Source organism: Anolis sagrei, chromosome 9, assembly GCF_037176765.1.
Source record: "Anolis sagrei isolate rAnoSag1 chromosome 9, rAnoSag1.mat, whole genome shotgun sequence".
NCBI lineage: Eukaryota > Metazoa > Chordata > Lepidosauria > Squamata > Dactyloidae > Anolis > Anolis sagrei.
Genome location: NC_090029.1, coordinates 10,965,419 through 10,991,885, shown reverse-complemented (window position 1 = coordinate 10,991,885; position 26,467 = coordinate 10,965,419). Strand labels below are relative to the sequence as shown.

At 41.0% G+C, this 26,467-nt stretch overlaps 2 protein-coding genes across 3 annotated transcripts in view; one reads left to right on the top strand and one right to left on the bottom strand.

Annotated features, from left to right (window-relative positions):
* SCAPER (S-phase cyclin A associated protein in the ER) overlaps positions 1-11,555 on the bottom strand; it is a 247,483-nt gene extending 235,928 nt beyond the window's left edge. Inside the window, exons 1-3 of one of the 2 annotated variants that reach the window (XM_067471274.1) lie at positions 11,411-11,527; positions 8,168-8,227; positions 1,888-1,963 (exon numbers count right to left, since the gene is read on the bottom strand). In XM_067471274.1, the coding sequence (XP_067327375.1) occupies positions 1,888-1,950 (63 nt within the window). In that variant the 5' untranslated portion in view covers positions 1,951-1,963; positions 8,168-8,227; positions 11,411-11,527. Of the gene's footprint in view, positions 1-1,887; positions 1,964-8,167; positions 8,228-11,410 lie in introns of both variants that reach the window. The other variant, XM_067471273.1, reaches the window with a different exon arrangement.
* Positions 11,556-11,592: 37 nt separating this feature from the next.
* On the top strand, positions 11,593-23,029 carry RCN2 (reticulocalbin 2). The gene is made up of 7 exons (XM_060755721.2): positions 11,593-11,819; positions 15,718-15,823; positions 15,997-16,193; positions 17,895-18,008; positions 20,050-20,146; positions 20,291-20,433; positions 22,376-23,029. The coding sequence occupies exons 1-7, from the start codon at positions 11,664-11,666 to the stop codon at positions 22,526-22,528; spliced, it is 966 nt and encodes a 321-aa protein (XP_060611704.2). The 5' UTR covers positions 11,593-11,663; the 3' UTR covers positions 22,529-23,029.
* Positions 23,030-26,467: the final 3,438 nt, after the last annotated feature.

The window sequence follows — 26,467 nt, the reverse complement described above, 5'->3', positions numbered from 1 at the left end:
GTTGGGAAGATACAGATCCACACAGGGTTGGCCTTTTCAAAGGGATGTCATTTTTCAAGACGTGTCACCAAATGCTGGCAAATACAAACAGCAAGGCTCCTGTTGTTTGCCAAACTCTGGCAAATAGAAACTCAAATATGAGGAGTGTTCATAAAGATTTCCCCTGACCGACTTCTATTTATCACAGGACGCTGAAACTGCACATGTGTAATGATATAAGACTCTTATGTATAGAAGTGATAATGGTCTTGATGTGACAGGTGCTGAAGTGGAGTGAGGTTTGAGAACTGACCCAGCGGAATACAGAGGAGTCCTCCAGTTCCTTAACTGGAAAGGCCGCACACCAAAGGAGATGTTCGATGAGATGAATGACGTTTATGGTGATGATTCCCCATCATGTGATGTAGTCAAGCACTGGCATCATCAATTCCAATGTGGTTGGACTTTGGTGAAAACAGCTCCAATTCCAGGGCAACCCCACTCTGCTATTGATGAACACACCATCCAGCAAGTGGAAGTCACAATTTTAAAAAATCGTCACATAACCATTCTCCACCTAGCCCAAAATGTCAAGATTAGTGTGGGGTCCGTGGAAAACATCACCCAAGACTGTCTTCACATGCCTAAAGTGTCTGCTCGCTGGGTCCCCCGGCTGTTCACACCTTTCCAGAAGCAGGAACGAGTCGAATACTCTCAGGATCTATTGATGATGTGCTATGGAAACCAGGAGGACTTTTTCAACAGACCGATCACACAGGATGAAAGCTGGGTCCATCCCTCTGATCCTAAGAAAGTTAATTTGATGCAATGAAAGCATCCTGACTCCAAAGAAGGCACGTGCCCAACTCTTGGCAGGAAGGTCATGCTCACAGTATTTTGGGATCAGAAACAGAGTAGTATCAATAGATTTCCTAGCAAAGGGGACCAGGATCACTTTGAAAATTTACCCCATCCCCCTGATTCACCCCACCTCGCACCATCAGACTTCCACCTCTTTCCAACAAGGAAGTTATTTTTGAAGGGAAAGCATTTTTCAGATGATGAGACTCTGATTTCCAAAGTCACAACACGTCCAGTCGATGCAATGGAAGCATCATGACTCACCATCTCCAAAGAAGGCACGTGCCCAATTCTCAGTAGGCAAGATCATGCTCACCGTATTTTGGGACCAGCACGGAGTAGGACCGATGGATTTCCTAGCAAAGGGGACCAGGATCACTGAGCCATACTGTGGCTCACTGCTGCAGAAATTACAGGAGGCCATCAAAACCAAGAGACAATGTGGCATGTTCATCAAAGGTGTCCACCTTCTGCAAGACCATGCACCAGTTCACAAATCAGTACCACATCCTCCTTAATCACCCCACCTCGCACCATTGGCCCAATTCTATTGTTGGTGGGGTTGGATTCCCACCTCTTTCCAACAAGGAAGTTATTTTTGAAGGGCAAGCATTTTTCAGATGATGAGACTCTGATTTCCGAAGTCACAAGCTGGTTTTTGGAGCAACCTGTCGACTTCTACAAGCGAGGTGTTTACAGTTGCTTAAAAAGATGGGAGAAGCGTGTGTCCCTAGATGGTTGCATCCATTGAGAGAAGGACTCAGAACCGGGCCAAGTTTCATTGCTCTCAGTCCACAGGAAATGGGTCAGGGGAAATCTTTAATAAACATCGCTCGTGGCCTTGTTTTTTTAAACTAGAAATTTCCAAACACCATTTCTCTTTGTATTTATCGCAATTAAAAATGTGTAAACCATGGTGTGTCGCAAGTCAACATTATATCTGCAGTGAGCGTAATACTTTCTTTTCCAGTCAATTTAAGTTGCATAATATAACCCAAGCAATGACAACAAAATTAAGACATTGCAATATTGCAGTAGATAACGTACCATCACGCCGTAACCATCCTCTACATCAACAGATTCACTAATCACGTTTTTGGCTGACCCCATGAAGTCATCATAGCTGCGTAATATAAGAAAAGAAGCATTTTAACATTCAAGCCAGGAGCATCAGGATTTTCCTTACTGAAGCTGGAAAGCCATGTAACATTTGCACCATGCACTGGATCCAATTATGCTGCTAATGAGCCAGGCTTTGCTGGCTCAGCAGATAATTTCTTAACAGCAATACATTGGCAGCGGTACTAAAAATATATATAATACAGTTTAATGCTACATTGGCGGGGTATTATGCTGCTGTACAAAGGGCGCATTTTCGTCATTAAACAATCGAGTTGTTTAATAGAATACTAAAATGTATTTCATGGGACAGTTTAGGTAGGCTTAGAATTAAAGTCCTTAGGATGGTGCTGGACTGCAACACCCATTAGCCCTAGGCAAGATAGCCCCTTGTGAGGAATGATGGTAGGCGCTGTCCAACAATACTTGCGGGAGACATAATGTCCACTCTATTGAAATGGACACAAAACCGAGCTGTGTTTTATTTCTTAATCGGAAAACACATTAAAGCCTTCTATGTACAATATTAATCTTCTACTCTGTCAAAGAATTATCATGAAAGCTATGGTAAAAGTCCAACCAATTTTCATGCTCAATGAATAATTAATTCTGAAAGACAAGAGGGACTCAGTTTCTCCTAACATAGATGGAGTTAAACATTTATCTATTACTATATATCCTCAAGTACAAGCCGACCCAAATATAAGCCGAGGCACTTAATTTTACCACAAAAAACTGGGGAAACGTATTGACTCGAGTATAAGCCGAGGTTGGGAAATTAAGCAGCTACTGGCAAATTTCAAAATCAAAATAGATATCTTTACCTTGACCAATAAAATTACATTAATTGAGGCATCAGGAGGTTCAATGTGTTTGAATATTTACGCAAAACTGTAATTTAAAGTAAGACTGTCCAACTCTGATTAAACCATTATTCTCACCTTCTTCAATGTAAATGTGCTTACGTATCCTTCCAATAATAAGAGAGTAAAATAATACATGTAATAATAATAATAATAATAGGGTAAAATAATGGAAATGTAATATTAACAGTAATAATAGAGTAAAATCATACAAGTAATAAAAATAATAAATAGAGAAAAATAATAAATGTCATAAAAATAACAGTAAAATTATTTATTTATTTATTTATTTCGGACATTTGTATCCCGTTCTATCTCGACCTCCACAGAGAGACTCAGGGCGACTAACAAAACGGCACCTCATGGTGCCCACAACCAAAAACATAAATATGCAATTTAAATAACAATATAACAATAAAACAATATAAAACAGTATAAAAAGTATAAAAACAGTATAAAAATTTAACATAATGTAATTCAACATAAAATAATGTAAATATAATAATAATAAAGAGTAAAATAATGTAAATATAATAATAATAAAGAGTAAAATAATAAATAACTTTGACTCGCATATAAGCCTTAAAAATGGGCTGAGAAACTTGGCTTATACTGGAGTATATACAGTAGTCCTTGGACCAGAGCAATTTCCACTCAAATAACAGGATTTGAATATAAATTAGGAGTTAATTGAAATTAGAAAATCAATGCCATATGTCCATGTTGTTACTATTATTGTGTGCCTTTGAAATCATCATCAACTTATGGTGACCCTATCATGTGGTAAGGTTTGTTCAGGAGAAGTTGGCCGCTGCCTTCTCTGAGGCTGAGAGAGTGTGTCTTCCCCAAAGTTGCCCAATGAGTTTCCAAGGCCAACTGGGATTTGAACCCTGGCCTCCAGAGACATCACCGAATGTTTGTGCCACAGCAACATGCTAACTCCTTTGACTATCACTATTTTAGTTCCGTATCATAACACTGCTGAGCTGCTAAGCTTGCTGACCAAAATGTCGCAGGTTCAAATTTGGGGAGCAGTGTGAGCTTCTGCTGTCAGCCCTAGCTTCTGTCAACCTAGCAGTTCAAAAACATGCAAATGTGAGTAGATCAATAGGTACAACTCTGGCAGGAAGGTAATGACGCTCCATGCAGTCATGCCGGCACATGATCTTGGAGGTGTCTAGGGACAACACCGACTCTTCGGCTTAAAAATGGAGATGAGCACCAACCCACAGAGTCGGACTCGACTGGACTTGATGTCAGGGGAAAAAATTTACCTTTACTATCATAACGCATTAAGATTATTTTGAGATAGGACAGAGGTAAGCCCACAAGTGCAGCGCAACTCCCATCAGTCCTAACAAATGGCTGTGATGGCAGGGACTTGTGGGAGTCACTACCTCTATCTTGTTCATGCCCAGCATATACTTTTTAACTTTAATCACATTTGGCCAAGCCATAGTTTTTAAATGTGTTTTGTGCTATTGTTCAATGTTTATGCTATTTATGTATGAGTTTTATTTTTAATTGCTTTGTATTAGTATTTGTATTTTGCTTTGTATTGTGGTTGTTATTGCATGTATTGATGTATTGTGGGCTCGGCTTCATGTACCGCACCGAGTCCCTTGGGAGATAGTAGCAGGGTATAAATAAATTATTATTATTATTATTATTATTATTATAGAATTTCAGTTGAATAATATCTCGACAGCCACACCTTCGGCATATGATTTACTCTCCACTTTTCATGATGTGTGTGTGTGAGTATATATATATATATATATATATACACACACACACACACAAAGGACAGGTCTGTTCAAATACTATATCACCGAAGCAACAAAGATGCTAGCGTTTATCTATAGTCCAGCATCAATTCACATGATGATTAATAATAATAATAATCATAATAATAATAATAATAAAACTTTATTCATATACTGTTCCATCTCCCCGAGAGGACTCGGAGCGGTTCCCAGGTAACATCACAAAACATACAAGGTAAAAACAACATAACCATAAGATTAACAAAACAAAATATAAGCATAAAAATTGTCACCATAACACACATAAATTAAAAGTAATAAGCCAAGGTCATGTAGTCGGCATAACTGCATGGAGTGTATAGAATGGTGCAGACAAAACTGCTCAAACCTAAATATAATGTAAAGGAACTCTAAGACAAGAATAATAAAAGAGAGCAAATAAACTCATTGAGGTGTAACATAAAACACCTGAAAACATATGGCTGATGCCAAAAGGACTACGCAAACCTCTCTGTGGAGGGCATTCCAAATACAAAGGGGCCACTAACAGTAAGGACTTCCATTTTTGATTCAGTTGATAAAAAGGGGGAAAACACAATTGCTTTTGCCAGCTATGCTGAATCAGCACACGTACATACCTGCCTGACAACCGTGTATCCAAGAAAACATTTTTTGTCTATGAAAGCACATGCCACACAACAGGCCCAGCCATGAGGCAGAAGCAGCCCACTGGGGGCAGAAAACAGTTAAGGATGACCAGATTCATCACACACAGAAATGCATCCAGTACAGCCTCCTTTTCATTCTTATTTCCCTCTGATGGCAGGGGACTAGCTGGTGACACCCGGTACGACATTTAACATGAGTGACATCTGGCTTGAGAACAGACCATGTAAAAGGGGTCTAGGAGTCTGAGCAGCTGACCAGTCAACAGTATGATGCAGCAGCTGGAAAAGCTAATGTGATTCTAGGCTGCATCTATAGGATACTGTATATACTCGAGTATAAGCTGAGTTTTCCAGCCCGCTTTTAGGCGGAAAAAGAACCCCCCGAGTTATACTCAAGTCACAGTTATTTATTATTTCACTCTGATATTATTATTACATTTATTATTTTACTCTAATTATTATAATATTATTATGCTAATAATACACTATATTGTATATACACATATATTAATAATATTATAATGTAATACAATACAGTACTAATAATAATACTACAATTTTATAATTATATATTTTATCTTAAATATAATATTACTAATAATATTACAGTATAATGGTATAGTACAATATATTAATATATAATACTAATATTGTGCTATGGTAATAATATAAAATATTGCATTTATATAGGGCAGCATATAAATATCATAAATAAATAAATTATTATATGTATTATTTTACTATTTATTATATGGAGCCCCCGGTGATGCAGTGGGTTAAAGCGCTGAGCTTGTTGACCGAAAGGTCACAGGTTCAAATCTGGGGAGCGGCGTGAGCTTCCGCTGTCAGCCCCAGCTTCTGCCAACCTAGCAGTTTGAAAACATGCAAATGTGAGTAGATCAATAGGCAGGAAGGTAACGGCGCTCCATGCAGTCATGCTGGCCACATGACCTTGGAAGTGTCTACGGACAACACCAGCTCTTCGGCTTAGAAATGGAGATGAGCTCCACACCCCAGAGTCGGACACGACCGGACTTAATGTCAGGGGACAACCTTTACCTTTATCTATGATTATTATTACATTTATTATTTTACTATTTATTATATTTATTATTGTTATTTTACATTTATTATTTTACTCTATTTATTATTATCATTATTACATTTATTATTATACTCTATTTGTTATTATTATTACGTTTATTATTTTACTATATTATTATTGCTACATTTATTATTTTACTCTATTATTATTATTGGAAGGATACTTAAGCACATTTACATTGAAAAAGGTTAGAATAATGGTTTAATCAGAGTTGGACATTCTTATCTTAAATTACAGTTTTATGTAAATATTGAAAACATTGAACCTCCTGATGCCTCAATTCATGTAATTTTATTGGAATCATTTAGTGTTTTACTCTATTTATTATTATTGTTAAATTTTCCTCTATTATTATTACATTTATTATTTTACTCGATTTATTATTGTTACATTTATTTTCCTCTATTTATTATTGTTGTTATTATATTTATTATTTTACTCTATTATTACTGTTATTATTACATTTCCATTATTTTACTCTATTATTATTTTATTACATTTATTGTTTTACTCTTTATTATTAACTGCGTCACTGCGTGTTGTTAATGTTATTGCTTGTTTTTGTTTAATTTTGCTGTATTATTGTTGTTGTTGTTTATTGTTGTATTTTGGGCTCGACCTCGTGTAAGCCACACCGAGTCCTTCGGGAGATGGTAGCAGGGTACAAATAAAGGTTTATTATTATTATTATTATTATTATTATTATTATTATTACTGGAAGGATACGTAAGCACATTTACATTGAAGAAGGTTAGAATAATGATTTCATCAGAGTTATCTTACGTTACAATTTTATGTAAATATTCAAAAACATTTCACCTACTGATGCCTCAATTAATATAACTGTATTGGTATCTATTTTTATTTTGAAATTTACCAGTAGCTGCTGCATTTCCCACCCTCGACGTATATTTGAGTCAATATGTTTTCCCAGGTTTGTGGAAAAATTAGGTGCTTCAGCTTATATTTGGGTCGACTTATACTCAAGGATATACAGTAAGTGTCCCAATTGAGAGAAGTCATAGTCTGACTCTATTCAGCTTTAGTCAGACCTGGAATAATTCTTTCTCCAGTTCTGGGTCTCACAATTCAAGATATGGACAAGCTGGAATGGACTGCCAAAATTATTTTAGACTTGGAAGCCAAGCTCTTTGAGGAGATGGGTTTAACTTGGAGAAGAGACGTTTGAGAGGGAACAAGATAGCTATGTTTAAATATTTGAAAGGATGTGACACTGAGGAGATAAGCTTGTTTTCTGATGTTTTGGAGCAACAGATTCAAATTGAAGGCAAAAAAAAAGATCCTGCATAAACATTAGAGAAAACTTCCCCACTGCAAGAGCTGTTCAGAAGTGGAATATGCTGCCTTGGAGTGTGAAGTCTCTTTCTCTGCAGGTTTCTAAGCACAGGAGTGTTTTCAGTGTGTGTGCCTGCATGCCAAGGGGTTGGACTGGATGGCCTTTGGGGTCTAAATCTAGTTCTATGCTTCTATGACTGCACAGAGAGAAGAAAGAATGAAAAGGTAGCCAAGCAGGTGCATCACGCAGTGCAAGGGACAGCAAAAGGCGATGGGAGACGGGGCCAAGGAGACACCACCTGCGCTCACTTTGCAACCATGCAATGAACAAGGGCAAAAGCCGAAAGGGTGGGTGGCAGAGAGGGCTGACCAAAGGTGCAGGAGGGAAGGAGCCGTGCAGCCAAAACGCTAGTTCTGCCCCTCGAGTCATGCCACAATCAACTAAGACAGACTTGAAGATGCCACGGGTCTCTTGGTCTTTAGGAAAAACAGGAAAAGTGCTATTCATACCATGAAAGGCAAAAGTTATGCCCGTTAGTGGACGTTTAGTCCTGATAAACTGTGCAGCCACTTTGGGGGGGAAAAGAAAAAACATTAGTTATAGAAAGATTTAGCAGGTACACACACACATATCCGAGAGTTGGGAAGGTGCTATCCCAACAATGACAACCGAGGAAAAGTATGAACATGTTTCCTAAGAGAGGGAGATAAATGTACAACACCATCTGTCACATCCCTATTTCACCATTCTCCTCCCTTTCATTACTGGAGAAATGCCTATGAAGTAATAAATTCTATTCTAATAGTGGGTAGGGGCAGAGGCAAAAGAAATAGGGCAAAAAACATTTGCAGATTTGACTTTTGTAGATTTTATTAAAATGTTCTCTATTTGAAGCTTCCGAACAGTCTTCAAAGGCAACCCCACGTAGAGCGCGTTGAAGTAGATGTAACAAGATGTAACAAGAGTGCAGACCACTATTGCCAAGTCTGACTTCCCAAGGTATGGGTGCAACTGGAGCACAAGTTTTAATGGTGCGAAAGCCTCCGTAGCCACCGTCAAAACCCGAGGTTCTAGGCTCAGTGATGAATCCAGGAGGACTCCCAAGCTGCAAACCTGTGCCGTCAAGGGGAGTGCTTTAAGTTTATTATTGTGCTGTCTGCTTATATTGTATGTTCTGTTTTTGCTTTTTACATGTTTTCCCCCACTTTGAATCCCCAGCTGGTAGAAAACCAGGATAGAAATAAATAATAATAATAATAATTCTTTCAATGCTAGTTAAATATTCAGTCTGCTAATGTGGCTTATGTACAAAAGCTGTCCAATCTTGTCATTGATATTCTCACCTGCTGATCCTTAAGCAATATAATAATAAATATATAATACACTAGATTCTATTTTCCCCAAACTGCACCAGTGTTCACATTTGGGCATATTGAGTATTCGTGTAGAGTTTGGTCCAGATGCATCATTGTTTGAGTCCACAGTGATCTCTGGGTGTAGGTGAACTACAACTCCAAATAAATAAATGAATAAAAATAAAATAGATATAGGTGAAACGTCAGGTGTTTATTTATCGTGTCAGGATTAGGGATCAGCTGATTTTCCCTGTAATAGGCAGTAAGAGCACCTAGAGCAGTGGTTCTCAACCTGGGGTCCCCAGATGTTTTTGGCCTAAAACTCCCAGAAATCCCAGCCAGTTTACAAGCTGTTAGGATTTCTGGGAGTTGAAGGCCAAAAACATCTGGGGACCCCAGGTTGAGAACCACTGACCTAGAGCTTCGGAGAGCTTCTGTTCTACCATCTCAAAGCTCCCTGCTTGAGCAGTAATGGCATGATCATCAGCATAGATGAAACTCTCTGCCCATTCTGGCAGTGGCTGGTCATTTCTGTAAATGTTGAACATGGATGGAGCAAGCACACTCCCCTCAGGCAGGCCATTCTTCTGTTTCCTCCATCGGCTTCTCTTATTTATTTATTTATTTACTTTGCTTGTATACCACAGTTTCTCAGCCCGTAGGCGAGTCAACAATAGCAACATACAATATTTAAAACCAACAACAGCATAATATGCAAAGCAATGACACATCAATAAACACCACATCAACGTCTCACAACTAGAATCGTGATCCAAATTCGTCATCTGTAAATCCGTTTTCCTATATTCATCGTATTCATTGCGCTGTTTGTCCGAACGCCTGTTCAAATAGCCAGGTTTTTAGTTTCCTTCGAAACACCATTAACGAAGGGGCTGATCTAATATCCATGGGAAGGGCGTTCTCTGACCCTGGAACTCAACAAAAAAGCTCCTGTTTTGTAGCAGGTTTCCTATGAGGTGGGTGAGGCGGTCGTCCTTTGCGATACTATACATTTTTCTCAGGAAGAAACGTCAGGTGAGAATGCTTCTGGAACATGGCCAGGCAGCCCGAAAAACTTACAACCACCCAACCACAATCTTGTTAAGCAGTGTTATTAATTGTCAGGATGACTTATTCAGCTTCCCGATCCCCAAGGGTGACATGAAGCATCTTGACATATAGAGGCATGAAAATAATAATAATTATAGTGAGTAAAGTAGTGGTGATGATAATAATAGTGTTGTCAGTTGTCGTTGTCAAAGGTTTAGGGTTTAGAATACATGGGCAGTGGTTCTCAACCTGGGGTCCCCAGATGTTTTTGGCCTACAACTCCCAGAAATCCTAACAGCTGGTAAAATAGCTGGGATTTCTGGGAGTTGTAGGCCAAAAACATCTGGGGACCCCAGGTTGAGAACCACTGACCTAGAGCTTCGGAGAGCTTCTGTTCAACCATCTCAAAGCTCCCTCCTTGGGTGGTGATGGCACGATCATCAGCATAGATGAAATTCTCTGTCCCTTCTGGCAGTGGCTGGTCATTTGTGTAGATGTTGAACATGGATGGAGCGAGCATGCTCCCGTGAGGCAGGCCGTTCTTCTCTTTCCGCCATCAGCTTCTCTGGCCCTGGAACTCAACAAAAAAGCACCTGTTTTGTAGCAGGTTTCCTATGAGGTGGGTGAGGCGGTCGTCCTTTGCGATACTATACATTTTTGTTTCTGCCATCTGCTTCTCTGGCCCTGGAACTCAACAAAAAAGCTCCTGTTTTGTAGCAGGTTTCCTATGAGGCGGGTGAGGTGGTCGTCCTTTGTGATACTATACATTTTTCTCAGGAGGAAACGTCAGGTGCGAAAGCTTCTGGAACATGGACAGTCTGAAAAACGTACAACCACCCAACCATAACCTTATTAAGCAGTGTTATTAATTGTCAGGATGACTTATTTGGCTTCCCGATCCCCAAGGGCGACATGAAGCCTCCTGACATATAGAGACATGAAAATAATAATTATTATAGTGATTAAAGTAGTGGTGATGTTAATAATAGTGTTGTCAGTCGTCGTTGTCAAAGGTTTAGGGTTTAAAATCTATGTTTTCTCTCTCGAGGGGCTTCTACATGAGGTCTGGGCCAACTTGGGCTGTCAGAGAGTTTTGGACTACAACTCCCACAATTCCTAACAGCCTCAGGCCCTTTTCTTTTCCCCCTCAGCCGCTTAAGCGGCTGAGGGGGAAAAAAAAGGGGCCTGAGGCTGTTAGGAATTGTGGGAGTTGTAGTCCAAAACCCCCTGAGGGAAAGCCCAAGTTGACCCACAACTGTGACTAGGCCCGAAGCCTAACTCGAGTGGTGTCCCGGCCCGGCGCCATTCCCGAGGCCTTCCCCGCCTCCCTCAGCCTCGGAGACCTACCCTCGCCTTCTCCCCGCGCTGTGGCGCCGCCGTGCGTCCCGCCGCTGTGACGTCATCTCCCTCCGCCGTCCCGCCGACGGTGAGGCGGCGGACGAAAGGCACCGCTGAGGGGAACGCGCCTTCTGCGCACGCGCGGCGGCTCCACTTATTGCGCAGGCGCAGCTCAGCCCACCCCGAGCATGCGCACTCCCCGATGCCGCGAAGGGGGCGGGGCTAAAAGAGTCGGCCTTTCTCTCTCTCTCTGAGGGAAAGCATGAGGCCTGGGCCTTCTCTGCTGCTCGGCTTCGGCCTGCTTCTCCGCGCGGTCGGGATCCGAGGAGGAGGCGAAGGGCTCGGGCTAAAGGAGCACTACGACGCCGAGGGCGAGCACCGGCCCGACTACGACCGGGAGGCGCTGCTGGGCGGCCAGGTAGGCCGGGGTCTGGGTTGAGAGCCATTTCTGACTCCATTTCCCAGAATGCCTCCTCATTAGTCGAGGTAGCTAAGGCTTCTGGGAGTTGAAGTCCAAAACAAGCACTCTAATAGGCCTGACTCGCGTAATGATGAATAGCGTCCATGCCGGGTTTTCCTCCTTGCCGTGCGAGATACATCCAAAACAATCAGCACTTTGGAGAGTTCTTTTCAAGTTGGGACTAAAACCTGGAGTGGATTCGTTTTGGAGTGAGCAGTGCTGTTCCTCATCAATGCAGGACTTCTGTAGGATCTGGATACTAAACCGCATTAATTCTGCAGTGTAGATGCACCCTTTGCAACCAAGCAGCAATTGAAAACAGTAATAAACCGCATAAACTGCATTGTAGATGCACTCTTTGCGGCCAAGCAGCAGTTGAAAGTGGTACTAAACCGCATTAATTCTGCAGTGTAGATGCACCCTTTGTGGCCAAGCAGCAGTTGAAAGTGGTACTAAACCGCATTAATTCTGCAGTGTAGATGTACTCTTTGCGACCAAGCAGCAGTTGAAAGTGGTACTAAACTGCATTAATTCTGCATTGTAGATGCACTCTTTGCGACCAAGCAGCAGTTGAAAGTGGTACTAAACCGCTTTAATTCTGCAGTGTAGATGCACCCTTTGTGGCCAAGCAGCAGTTGAAAGTGGTACTAAACTGCATTAATTCTGCAGTGTAGATGCACCCTTTGTGGCCAAGCAGCAGTTGAAAGTGGTACTAAACCGCATTAATTCTGCAGTGTAGATGTACTCTTTGTGGCCAAGCAGCAGTTGAAAGTGGTACTAAACCGCATTAATTCTGCAGTGTAGATGCACCCTTTGTGGCCAAGCAGCAGTTGAAAGTGGTACTAAACTGCATTAATTCTGCAGTGTAGATGTACTCTTTGCGGCCAAGCAGCAGTTGAAAGTGGTACTAAACCGCATTAATTCTGCAGTGTAGATGTACTCTTTGTGGCCAAGCAGCAGTTGAAAGTGGTACTAAACCGCATTAATTCTGCAGTGTAGATGCACCCTTTGCGGCCAAGCAGCAGTTGAAAGTGGTACTAAACCGCATTAATTCTGCAGTGTAGATGTACTCTTTGTGGCCAAGCAGCAGTTGAAAGTGGTACTAAACCGCATTAATTCTGCAGTGTAGATGCACCCTTTGTGGCCAAGCAGCAGTTGAAAGTGGTACTAAACCGCATTAATTCTGCAGTGTAGATGTACTCTTTGTGGCCAAGCAGCAGTTGAAAGTGGTACTAAACCGCATTAATTCTGCAGTGTAGATGTACTCTTTGTGGCCAAGCAGCAGTTGAAAGTGGTACTAAACCGCATTAATTCTGCAGTGTAGATGCACCCTTTGCGGCCAAGCAGCAGTTGAAAGTGGTACTAAATCGCATTAATTCTGCAGTGTAGATGTACTCTTTGTGGCCAAGGTGCAGTTGAAAATGGTACTAAACTGCATTAATTCTGCAGTGTAGATGCAACCTTTGCGGTCAAGCAGCAGTTGAAAGTGGTACTAAACCGCATTAATTCTGCAGTGTAGATGCACCCTTTGTGGCCAAGCAGCAGTTGAAAGTGGTACTAAACCGCATTAATTCTGCAGTGTAGATGTACTCTTTGTGGCCAAGCAGCAGTTGAAAGTGGTACTAAACCGCATTAATTCTGCAGTGTAGATGTACTCTTTGTGGCCAAGCAGCAGTTGAAAGTGGTACTAAACCGCATTAATTCTGCAGTGTAGATGCACCCTTTGCGGCCAAGCAGCAGTTGAAAGTGGTACTAAACCGCATTAATTCTGCAGTGTAGATGTACTCTTTGTGGCCAAGCAGCAGTTGAAAGTGGTACTAAACCGCATTAATTCTGCAGTGTAGATGCACCCTTTGTTGCCAAGCAGCAGTTGAAAGTGGTACTAAACCGCATTAATTCTGCAGTGTAGATGTACTCTTTGTGGCCAAGCAGCAGTTGAAAGTGGTACTAAACCGCATTAATTCTGCAGTGTAGATGTACTCTTTGTGGCCAAGCAGCAGTTGAAAGTGGTACTAAACCGCATTAATTCTGCAGTGTAGATGCACCCTTTGCGGCCAAGCAGCAGTTGAAAGTGGTACTAAATCGCATTAATTCTGCAGTGTAGATGTACTCTTTGTGGCCAAGGTGCAGTTGAAAATGGTACTAAACTGCATTAATTCTGCAGTGTAGATGCAACCTTTGCGGTCAAGCAGCAGTTGAAAGTGGTACTAAACCGCATTAATTCTGCAGTGTAGATGCACCCTTTGCGGCCAATCACCTTAGATCAGTGGCTTGCCATTTGTTTTTGTTTTGCTAATATGATAATCATATGACTTTGTATGTATGTATATGCACACATATTGTATGAACACAGTATAATATAATAATATGAATCTGTAATATAGTATATAATATATATTTTAGTATAAATATAATGCAAAGAATATATATAAATATTATTTGAAAATTTATAATGTAGTATAATACTGTATGTAGTATAATACTGTAATATAATACTGCAGTATAATACTGTAACGTAATGATATGACATATAATATATATAATATAAGCATATTATGTTACAATATAAAATATAATAACAATGTGAATTATATATATAAACATGATGTGAAATAATGTAGTGTGACAAATTAAGTATGAGGAATACAGTATAATATTGTAAAAAATTTATATGACATAAAATATACAGACACTATCTTATAAAATAAAATATAACAATATGAATTATATATGCATTATGAATACAATATATGTATTTTATATAATAAATGCAGTGTAGAACTAATATAATATATATGGACATATATAAATTTGTATATATATTATATGAATGCAGTATAAAGCTAATATAATAAAATGACATACACACACACACATATATATATATGTAATGTTCGTTTGTGGGATTAACAGAACTCAAAAACCACTGGACAAATTGACACCAAATTTGGACAGCACACACCTAGCGACCTTCACTCAAAAAAAATGGAGTTCTAGTTGCTGTGATTTATAGTTCACCTACAATCAAAGAGCATTCTGAACTCCACCAATGATGGAATTGAACCAAACTTGGCACACAGTGACCAACAGAAAATACTGGAAGGGTTTGGTGGGCAGTGTCCTTTGGTTTTGGAGTTGTAATTCACCTCCATCCAGAGAGCACTGTGGACACAAACAATGATGGATCTGGACCAAACTCTAAACGAATACTCAATATGCTCAAATGTGAACACTGATGGAGTTTGGGGAAAATAGAATCTTGACATTTGGGAGTTGTAGTTGGTGGGATTTATAGTTCACCTACAATCACAGAGCATTCTGAACCCCACCAACAATAGAATTGGGCCAAACCTCCCACACAGAACCCCCATGACCACCAGAGTAGGCCACAGCAACGCGTGGCAGGGGACGGCTAGTATATAATAAAATATAAATAATTATGTTACAATACAAAATATTATCACAATGTGAATGATCCATAAATATTATATGAATAAAATGTATAAATGTATATATATGAAAACAGTATAAAACTAATATAATATATCTGAATATATATATATGAATACAATATAAGGTAATATAATAAAAGAACATATAGAATATAAATAGTTTATGTAACAACACAAAATATAATCACAATGTGAATGGTATATATGTTATATGAATATAATATAATATATAAAATATAGGAATATTATATATATATAATATTATAATAACATAATATGAATGTTATGTGTGAATATAACATATATTATTAATTTTATTTATTATCTGAATATAATATATAATAATAATATGACAACGAGAAAGTATACTTTTCACTTTCATCGGTTTCTCTTTCCCTGCAAAGGAAGAAGCCGAAGAATTTGCCAAACTGAGTCCCGGGGAGCAACAGAAGCGGCTGAAAAGTATTATAAAGAAAATCGACACCAATCATGACGGCTTCCTCACTGACGGTATGACAGGCATTCCTTCTATAAGAAGACAAATTGGCAATTGATCAAATGCATAAACTGAGTTGTGTGTAAGAACTGATACAGAGCTATAATAAGGGCAGCACCTGTGTTCTAGGTGGTTTTTCTTTTCATATTGATCAGTAATCTTGGGTGTGCTTGGGGTTTGTCCACAGAGGAACTACGTTCTTGGATCCAGCGGTCCTTCCGGCATTACATTGTGGAAGACGCCAAGCAGCAGTTTGAGGAATACGACAAGGATGGCGACGGAGCCGTTTCCTGGAAGGAATATAATATTCAGATGTACGACCGTTTAATAGACTTTGATGACGATACGACCCTCGATGACGCCGAAGAAGAATCTTTTCGGCAGGTAAGAGGCTGATGGAGATGATGACGATAGCAATAATAATAACAACAACAACAACAACAACAATATGATTATGATGACGGAAATAATGTAATAGTAACATCATATGATGATGATGACAATAATAATAATAGTAATAATAATATCATTATAATTATAGTAATAATGTGATAGTAATAATAATAATGATGATAATAATAATATGATGGTTAGTAATAATAAGATAATGAAAGTAATAAGGTGATTATGGTATTAATAATATGATTATGGTTATAGTAATAATGTGATGATAGTAATAATATTATGATTATGAGAGTAATAATAATATGATGGATAGTGATAATAAAATAATGAAAGTAATAATAAGGTGATGGAGATGATGATGGTATTAATAATAATATGATTATGATTATAGTAATAACTTAATAGTAATATATGATGATTACAATAGTAATAATAATAATAATATGATTATGATTATAGTAATAATAATAAAACGATTAGGATTATGAGAGTAATGAAAATATGATGGATAGTAATAAGATAATTAAAGTAATAATAAGGTGATGGCGATGATGGTGGTATTAATAATATGATTATGATTATAGTAATAACATGGTAATAGTAATATATTGTGATAGTAATACTAATAAGATGATGAGAGTAATAATAAGATGATGATGATGGTAATGACAGTATTAATAATAATAATATGATGGATAGTAATAATAAGATAATGAAAGTAATAAGGTGATTATGATGATGATAGTAATAATTATAAAACATGATGACAGTAATAATAATGATAATTTGATGACGATAGTAATATGATGATAGTAATAATATATGATTATTTTAATAATGATGATCATAGTAGTGATATGATTATAGTAATAATGCAATACAATGAGAGTAATAAAATGATGACAATAGTAGTAATAATAAAACGTGGTGATGATGATGGTGATATTAATAATAAAAATATAGTAATAATTATATGATGATAATATGATGATCGTAATCGTAATAATAATAAAATATAATGATAGTAATGTGATGATAGTAATAATAATATAGGATGGTAGTAGATAACCACAAAAATAATAGTATTAAAATAAGTTAATGAGAGTAATAATAAATATATGATGATGAGAGTAATAAATTGATGAAAGTAATAATAAGATTATGATGAGAGTGATAATGATAGTTATAAGATTATGATAATAGTAATAAGATGATGATGATGATGAGAATAATAATAAAATATGATAGTAATAATTAGATGATATGATAGCAATAATAATGATATGATGACAATAGTAATAAAGATGACTATAGTAATAATGATGACTAATAATAGTAATAATAATAGAATGATAGTAATTATTATAGTAAAAATAATAAGATGATGATGATGATAATGGCAGTAATAAGAATAATAATAACCTAACTGTTGTAATCCATTTCAAGTCTTGGGGAGAGGCAAGTAAGAAATAATAATAATATGTTCAATAATTCTGTTCTTGGTAAAGACTATGCTATTTTTATTATCTATCTATATATAATATATAGTCACTCATTCATTCTTGACTATGGACAATTTAATATTATATGCATTCTTATAATACAAAACTATTGTGTGTTTGTGATGGTTCGGCTCTGAAATTGTTATACTTCTCTTCCTTCTCTGATATGTTCCATCAGCTCCATTTGAGGGACAAGAAGCGGTTCGAAAAGGCGAATCAGGACGACATTCCTGATCTGAATCTGGACGAATTCATTGCCTTTGAACACCCGGAGGAAGCGGAATACATGAAGGCAAGTTCTGAGTGAAAAAGCATAACTGGGAATGCTTATTTCAAATTAAATTCCTTTCCGAGGCATTCCTGTGCAGGGCTCCTTTTGGATCAATTTACAGGTTTTTCTGGGGTTTAAAAATACACATATTTGAATGCAGAACTGAGTAGTATTTGTGTGCTGCAAAAATACTATATTAAAAAATTGGGATCAAAATTGGGTGGCGCAACAGGTTAAACCTCTGAGCTGCTGAACTTGCTGGCCGAAAGGTCGGCAGTTCGAATCCAGGGAGTTGGGTGAGCTCCTGCTGTTAGCCCTAGCTTCTGCCAACCTAGCAATTCGAAAACATCCAATGTGAGTAGATCAGTAGATACCACTCCAGCGGGAAGGTAACGGCATTCCATGCAGTCATGCTGGCCACATGACCTTGGAGGCATCTAGAGACAGCACCAGCTCTTCAGCTTAGAAATGGAGGTGAGCACCAACCCCAGTCGGACACGACTAGACTTAATGTCAGGGGAAATCTTTACAGGTGATTTCTCCTGGGAACCCTCCTTATTATTTAGCTTGACTTGAACCAAGAACCAGGGAACTTAGGCTTAGCTTCTCATTCTAACACTATGTTGCCTGAACTGACCTTAAGATAAACAACTTTCTGTTTAATAGACACCCATGAAATCATTTTGTTTCCCATGAATTTTCTCCACAATTTTCCCACATAAGCTTTCTGAACAACGCAATCTATTTTCTGCTGTGATCTGTAAACAAAGACTTTTGTGATCTCCATAACTACTGGTGGTTTCTCCTGGGAACCTTTGTTATCACTCAGCTCTTCACTCAATTCTGTCAGAGTGAAAATTCGGGGGGCTATGCGCAGCGGATGAGGTTACTAGATCACACAGACACAAATCAGGACACTACAGTCTTCCAGTTTCAAAAATAACACAAAGTTTACTAAGTACATCTCAATACATGTCTACTTCTAAGCGGGCAAAATCAGGAACTACAAAGCACAGCTTCAGTACAGTTTCAGAACATATGCTTATCTCGCTCTCTGACTGTAAGCCGGATACTCCCTATTTCTTCCCAGCCAGAGAAACTCGTTATCTAACTTCTGTCAAGGTCTCTTCTCTCTGTCTCTTACAACAATTCCAACACACAATTGAACATAACAGAATCCATCTTGAATACATATGAACACCGTTCTTAATCGTATAGAAACACATTGAAAAAACATACATGCATACCTTCAATAATCCTGACAAATTCCTTATCTGCTGTTACTACTTCTAGCTCCTTGAACTGGCCTTTCCGAGCCAGTTTTCTCACAGGGAGAAACATCATTTCCCAGATCTGAATTTCCCAGACTTGAGCTTTCATCACTTTTTTTGCCACAGGAAAGCCCACAATCCTCTTTAAATGATCAGTGAAACCATCACCCTCAGGCTGATCTATAACAAATAACAACAACAACAACAATAATAAACAATGTTAACATTCATAGTTATAAAACTAACTGGATATATCTCAATTTCCTGGAAAAAGAAACAATAAATAATAATAATAATAATAATAATAAATAAGAGACTCGAGTCAGTGTATCTAAACTTTGTTGCACCCCACCTTGAGCCAATAAGATAAAATGTATTATTATAAAATGTATTATTATTATATTATTAAACTGCTTTTCATATGAATTTTATTATGTGATTTAACCTATTTTAAATGATGTATTTATGTGTGTTCAGCATCTTATTGTTGCCAGTATGTATGCTGCCTTGAGTCACCTTCGGGCTGAAAAGGACGGGATAAAAGTGTGGTAAATAAATAAATTATTATTATTATTATTATTATTATTATTATTAGGCCATGTGGTTCTCACCCCTAGTCCAGATACAAAACTTTTCAGGAAATTAAATCCTATTGAAATCAATTGAAACAAATAGGACTTTTTGATTGAGACCCATTGATGTCTCCAAATCCAGGATTGTGTCCCTCACATGCCATATAATATTCATGGGCCAAGGTTACTAGATGTCTATTTTATTTTCTCTCTTATTAGGAATTTGTGATTCAAGAGGCTTTGGAAGAACACGACAAAAATGGGGACGGGTTTGTGAGCCTCGAAGAATTCCTGGGCGACTATAGAAGGGATCCGAGTAAGTGTAGAAGCATCACAAAACAACAACGGGCTTTGGGAGCTCAATCTCCATCCATATTTGTTGTTTCTATTTGAACATTATTGAAAGATTTCAACAGAACAAAGAGACAGGAGACTCAAACCTTTGGTCTTTGTCTTTAAGCTGCCAGCGAAGACCCCGAATGGATCCAAGTCGAGAAGGACCGTTTCACAAACGATTACGATAAGGACCAGGATGGGAGGCTCGACCCCAAAGAGCTCTTGAGTTGGGTGGTGCCTAATAATGAAGGCATCGCTCAGGAAGAGGTGAGGCTTTGGAAGAACTTCACCCATTATATCTATCTATGTTTATGTTCTCTTGAGATGGATCTATATCAGGCCTGGGCAAACTTTGGGGCTCCAGTTGTTCAGGAAGCCTGGATCTAGACTTCCATATACCTGCGTTATTGTCAGTGGCATCGGCCGCACAGCAAGGCAGGAAACACGATCGATCACAGTCGCCTTAGGCTATAAACTACTTTATTTACAGCTATAAACATTAGAAACTACTTAACACTAAGCACATCGTAAAACTGCTTCCACTCCATCTGGTAGTCACATCGCGAACACAAACACGCTGTTATGAGTACTAGTCCACACCTCCTGCATTCCAGAACATGCTGTTCTCAGTACTAGTCCACACCTCCTGCATTGCAGAGTGATGTATGACGGACGACGCACAACACTGCATCCATTGCTCTATACACTTTGATTTCTGACCTCTCTAGGAATGCCGTTCCCTCCATGGTACAGTTAACTCTTTCCACACAGGAATACACTCAGCACATAGCATTGCATTTTGAACATACATACATACTTTGAAATCTACATTACACATTTCAAACAGCTCCAACAGTTATATCGGCAGTGTGTAGACCCATATAAACTACATTATATGACACTGGACCAAATTTGGCACAAATACCCAATATGTCCAAATTTGAATACTGGTGGGTTGGGGAGAGGGATTGATTTTGTCATTTGGGAGTTGTAGTTGCTGGGATTTATAGTTCAGCTACAATTAAAGAGCATTCTGAACACCAACAATGGAATTGAACCAAACTTGGCACAGAGAACTCCCATGACAAAAAATACTGGAAGGGTTTGGAGGGCATTGATCTTGTGTTTGGGAGTTGTAGTTCACCTATATCCAGAGAGCACACTGGACTCAAACAGTGATGGATCTGGACCAAATTTCTCATGAATTCTCAATGTGCCCCAATGTGAACACTGGTGGGGTTTGGGGAAAATAGACATTGACATTTGGGAGTTGTAGTTGCTGGGATTTATAGTTCACCTACAATCAAAAAGCATTCTGAACTCCACCAACAATGGAACTGAACCAAACTTGGCACACAGAACTCTCATGATCAACAGAAAATACTGGAAGGGTTTGGTAGGCATTGACCTTGAGTTTGGGAGTTGTAGTTCATCTACATCCAGACTCAAACAATGATGGATCTGGACCAAACTTGGTATGCTTACTCAGTATATACAAAAGTGAACACTGGTAGAGTTTGGGGAAAATAGACCTTGACATTTGGGAGTTGCAGTTGTTGGGATGTATAGTTGACCTACAATCAAAGAGCATTCTGAACTCCACCAACGATGGAATTGAACCAAACTTGGCACACAGAACTCCCATGACAAAAATACTGGAAGGGTTTGGTGGGCATTGACCTTGAGTTTGGGAGTTGTAGTACATCCAGAGGGCACTGTGGACTAAAAAATGATGGATCTGGACCAAACTTGGTACACATACTCAGTATACCCAAATGTGAACACTGGTGGAGTTTGGGGAAAATAGACATTGACATTTGGGAGTTGGAGTTTCTGGGATTTATAGTTCACCTACAGTCAAAGCGCATTCTGAACTCCACTAACGAGAGAATTGGGCCAGACTTCCCACACACAACCCCCATGATGAACAGAAAATACTGTGTTTTCTGATGGTCTTTGGTGACTCCTCTGACACCCCCCTTGTGGACCCCCCCCCCCAGGGTCCTGACCTCAAAGTTGAGAAACACTTTCAGCACTTTGAACCCTCATCTGCTCCTTTTGGGGGGGAGGGGTTGTTTGTTTTTTTGGTCGTGTCAGGAGCGACTTGAGAAACTGCAAGTCGCTTCTGGTGTAAGTGTGGATATTAGGCTAAATTTGCGAAATGACAGCGCATTGACAAGCTACATAACATTAATCTTTCCTTTCCCAGGCCTCCCACCTCATTGAGGAAATGGACCAGGATGGGGACCAAAGACTGACGGAGGTGGAAATCCTTGCAAACCAGGATCTCTTCCTCAACAGCGAGGCCACGGATTACGGCCGGCAGCTGCAGGACGAGCGCTTCTACCACGAAGAACTGTAATTCCCAAGAGACTCTGCATATAACGCAACCATATGAATCGTGTGCGAATGTAAAATATATCGATAGATACGCACACACTGGTTTTCATTCCCGAATGTCTTTGCGCATCGCCCCTCGCCTTTATCATTTCGGGACTCCAAAGCTTGACTCTTGAATGGAAACTGATTTTTGCTTTTTCGGAAACTTACTTGAAAACGCCAAGGTTCGACTTGTGATAGTGCAAACCCATCACCACTAGTTCAGTATTCGATTTGGGGAAGGTGGAAGCCTTGGCTGGGTTTTTCCGTTTGTCGTCGTCCTTCTGCCTCGAGGAGGACCGGGGCTTTTCCTTACTTTTTAAGGTTTTCTGTTTATAATGAACTTTCAGTTTGTGGGTGTTTATACGACCCAGAAATGGTATTTTTGCAGCCTGATGGTTATTTTCGAACCTTTAGCAGGTATATTTTAGGTCAGAACACTACCCGCGACAAAACACTCCAATTAAAACCTTCACAAGTGTCATTTCTGGTGTGAATTTTTCAAAATGTTCTTGAACTTCCAGCTTTCCTTTTTGTTTATGGGACATCAGTAAATACTGTTTAGAAAGGTCTGCAAAACGAAAAGCCCACAAGAACAATCTATCGTTTGATATGTCTATGTATGTATGTGTGATCGTCTGTTTATACCACAAAGACTGTTGCTAGGTGAAGTGGCCCTCTGAGGCCAATGGGTTGGCTGAAGTGGCCTTCTGAGGTCACTGGATCAACTGCTGCTAGGTGAGGTGGCCCTCTGTGAGGCCACTGGATCGGTTGTTGAAAGGTAAAGTAGTCCTCTGTGAGGCCACTGGATTGGCTAGAGTGGCCCTCCGTGAGGTCATTGGCTGTTACTAGGTGAAGTGGCCCTTTTTGAGGCCACTGCATCAGAGTGGCCCTCCGTGAGGTCGCTGGATGGGCTGTTGCTAGGTGAAGTGGCCCTTTTTGAGGCGACTGCATCAGCTAGAGTGGCCCTCTGTGAGGCCACTGGATCAGCTGTTGCTAGGTGAAGTGGTCCTCTGTGAGGCCACTGGATTGGCTAGAGTGGCCCTCTGTGAGGTCGTTGGATTGGCTGTTGCTAAGTGAAGTGGCCCTTTTTGAGGCCACTGCATCAGAGTGGCCCTCCGTGAGGTCGCTGGATGGGCTGTTGCTAGGTGAAGTGGCCCTTTTGGAGGCCACTGCATCAGCTAGTGTGGCCCTCTGAGGTCGCTGGATCGGCTGTTGCTAGGTGAAGTGGCCCTTTTTGAGGCCACTGCATCAGCTAGAGTGGCCCTCCGTGAGGTCATTGGCTGTTACTAGGTGAAGTGGCCCTTTTTGAGGCCACTGCATTAGAGTGGCCCTCCGTGAGGTCGCTGGATGGGCTGTTGCTAGGTGAAGTGGCCCTTTTGGAGGCCACTGCATCAGCTAGTGTGGCCCTCTGAGGTCGCTGGATCGGCTGTTGCTAGGTGAAGTGGCCCTTTTTGAGGCCACTGCATCAGCTAGAGTGGCCCTCCGTGAGGTCATTGGCTGTTACTAGGTGAAGTGGCCCTTTTTGAGGCCACTGCATTAGAGTGGCCCTCCGTGAGGTCGCTGGATGGGCTGTTGCTAGGTGAAGTGGCCCTTTTTGAGGCCACTGCATCAGAGTGGCCCTCCGTGAGGTCGCTGGATGGGCTGTTGCTAGGTGAAGTGGCCCTTTTTGAGGCCACTGCATCAGCTAGAGTGGCCCTCCGTGAGGTCGCTGGATCGGCTGTTGCTAGGTGAAGTGGTCCTCTGTGAGGCCACTGGATCGGCTAGAGTGGCCCTCTGTGAGGTCATTGGCTGTTACTAGGTGAAGTGGCCCTTTTTGAGGCCACTTCATCAGAGTGGCCCTCCATGAGGTCGCTGTATTGGCTGTTGCTAGGTGAAGTGGCCCTTTTTGAGGCCACTGCATCAGCTAGAGTGGCCCTCCGTGAGGTCATTGCTGTTACTAGGTGAAGTGGCCCTTTTTGAGGCCACGGCATCAAAGTGGCCCTCCATGAGGTCGTTGGATCAGCTGTTGCTAGATGAAGTGGGCCCTCTGAAGCCATTGGATCGGCTGTTGCTAGATGGTGGCCCTTTTTGAGGCCACTGCATCAGCTAGAGTGGCCCTCTGTGAGGTCATTGGCTGTTACTAGGTGAAGTGGCCCTTTTTGAGGCCACTGCATCAGAGTGGCCCTCCGTGAGGTCGCTAGATCGGCTGTTGCTAGGTGAAGTGGCCCTTTTTGAGGCCACTGCATCAGCTAGAGTGGCCCTCTGTGAGGCCACTGGATCAGCTGTTGCTAGGTGAAGTGGCCCTTTTTGAGGCCACTGCATTAGAGTGGCCCTCCGTGAGGTCGCTGGATGGGCTGTTGCTAGGTGAAGTGGCCCTTTTGGAGGCCACTGCATCAGCTAGTGTGGCCCTCTGAGGTCGCTGGATCGGCTGTTGCTAGGTGAAGTGGCCCTTTTTGAGGCCACTGCATCAGCTAGAGTGGCCCTCCGTGAGGTCATTGGCTGTTACTAGGTGAAGTGGCCCTTTTTGAGGCCACTGCATTAGAGTGGCCCTCCGTGAGGTCGCTGGATGGGCTGTTGCTAGGTGAAGTGGCCCTTTTTGAGGCCACTGCATCAGAGTGGCCCTCCGTGAGGTCGCTGGATGGGCTGTTGCTAGGTGAAGTGGCCCTTTTTGAGGCCACTGCATCAGCTAGAGTGGCCCTCCGTGAGGTCGCTGGATCGGCTGTTGCTAGGTGAAGTGGTCCTCTGTGAGGCCACTGGATCGGCTAGAGTGGCCCTCTGTGAGGTCATTGGCTGTTACTAGGTGAAGTGGCCCTTTTTGAGGCCACTTCATCAGAGTGGCCCTCCATGAGGTCGCTGTATTGGCTGTTGCTAGGTGAAGTGGCCCTTTTTGAGGCCACTGCATCAGCTAGAGTGGCCCTCCGTGAGGTCATTGCTGTTACTAGGTGAAGTGGCCCTTTTTGAGGCCACGGCATCAAAGTGGCCCTCCATGAGGTCGTTGGATCAGCTGTTGCTAGATGAAGTGGGCCCTCTGAAGCCATTGGATCGGCTGTTGCTAGATGGTGGCCCTTTTTGAGGCCACTGCATCAGCTAGAGTGGCCCTCTGTGAGGTCATTGGCTGTTACTAGGTGAAGTGGCCCTTTTTGAGGCCACTGCATCAGAGTGGCCCTCCGTGAGGTCGCTAGATCGGCTGTTGCTAGGTGAAGTGGCCCTTTTTGAGGCCACTGCATCAGCTAGAGTGGCCCTCTGTGAGGCCACTGGATCAGCTGTTGCTAGGTGAAGTGGCCCTTTTTGAGGCCACTGCATCAGCTAGAATGGCCCACCATGAGGTCATTGGATTGGCTGTTACTAGGTGAAGTGGCCCTTTTTGAGGCCACTGCATCAGCTAGAATGGCCCACCATGAGGTCATTGGATTGGCTGTTACTAGGTGAAGTGGCCCTTTTTGAGGCCACTGCATCAGCTAGAATGGCCCACCATGAGGTCATTGGATTGGCTGTTACTAGGTGAAGTGGCCCTTTTTGAGACCACTGCATCAGCTAGAGTGGCCCTCTGTGAGGCCACTGGATCAGCTGTTGCTAGGTGAAGTGGTCCTCTGTGAGGCCACTGGATTGGCTAGAATGGCCCTCTGTGAGGTCGTTGGATCGGCTGCTGCTAGGTGAAGTGGCCATTTTTGAGGCCACTGCATCAGAGTGACCCTCTGTGAAACCACTGGATTAGCTGTTGCTAGGTGAAGTGGCCCTTTTGGAGGCCACTGCATCAGCTAGTGTGGCCCTCTGTGAGGTTGCTGGATTGGCTGTTGATAAGTAAAGTGGCCCTCTGTGAGGTCGCTGGATCAGCTGTTGCTAGGTGAAGTGGCCCTTTTTGAGGCCACTGCATCAGCTAGAGTGGCCCTCTGTGAGGCCATTGGATCAGCTATTGCTAAGTGAAGTAGCCCTCTGTGAG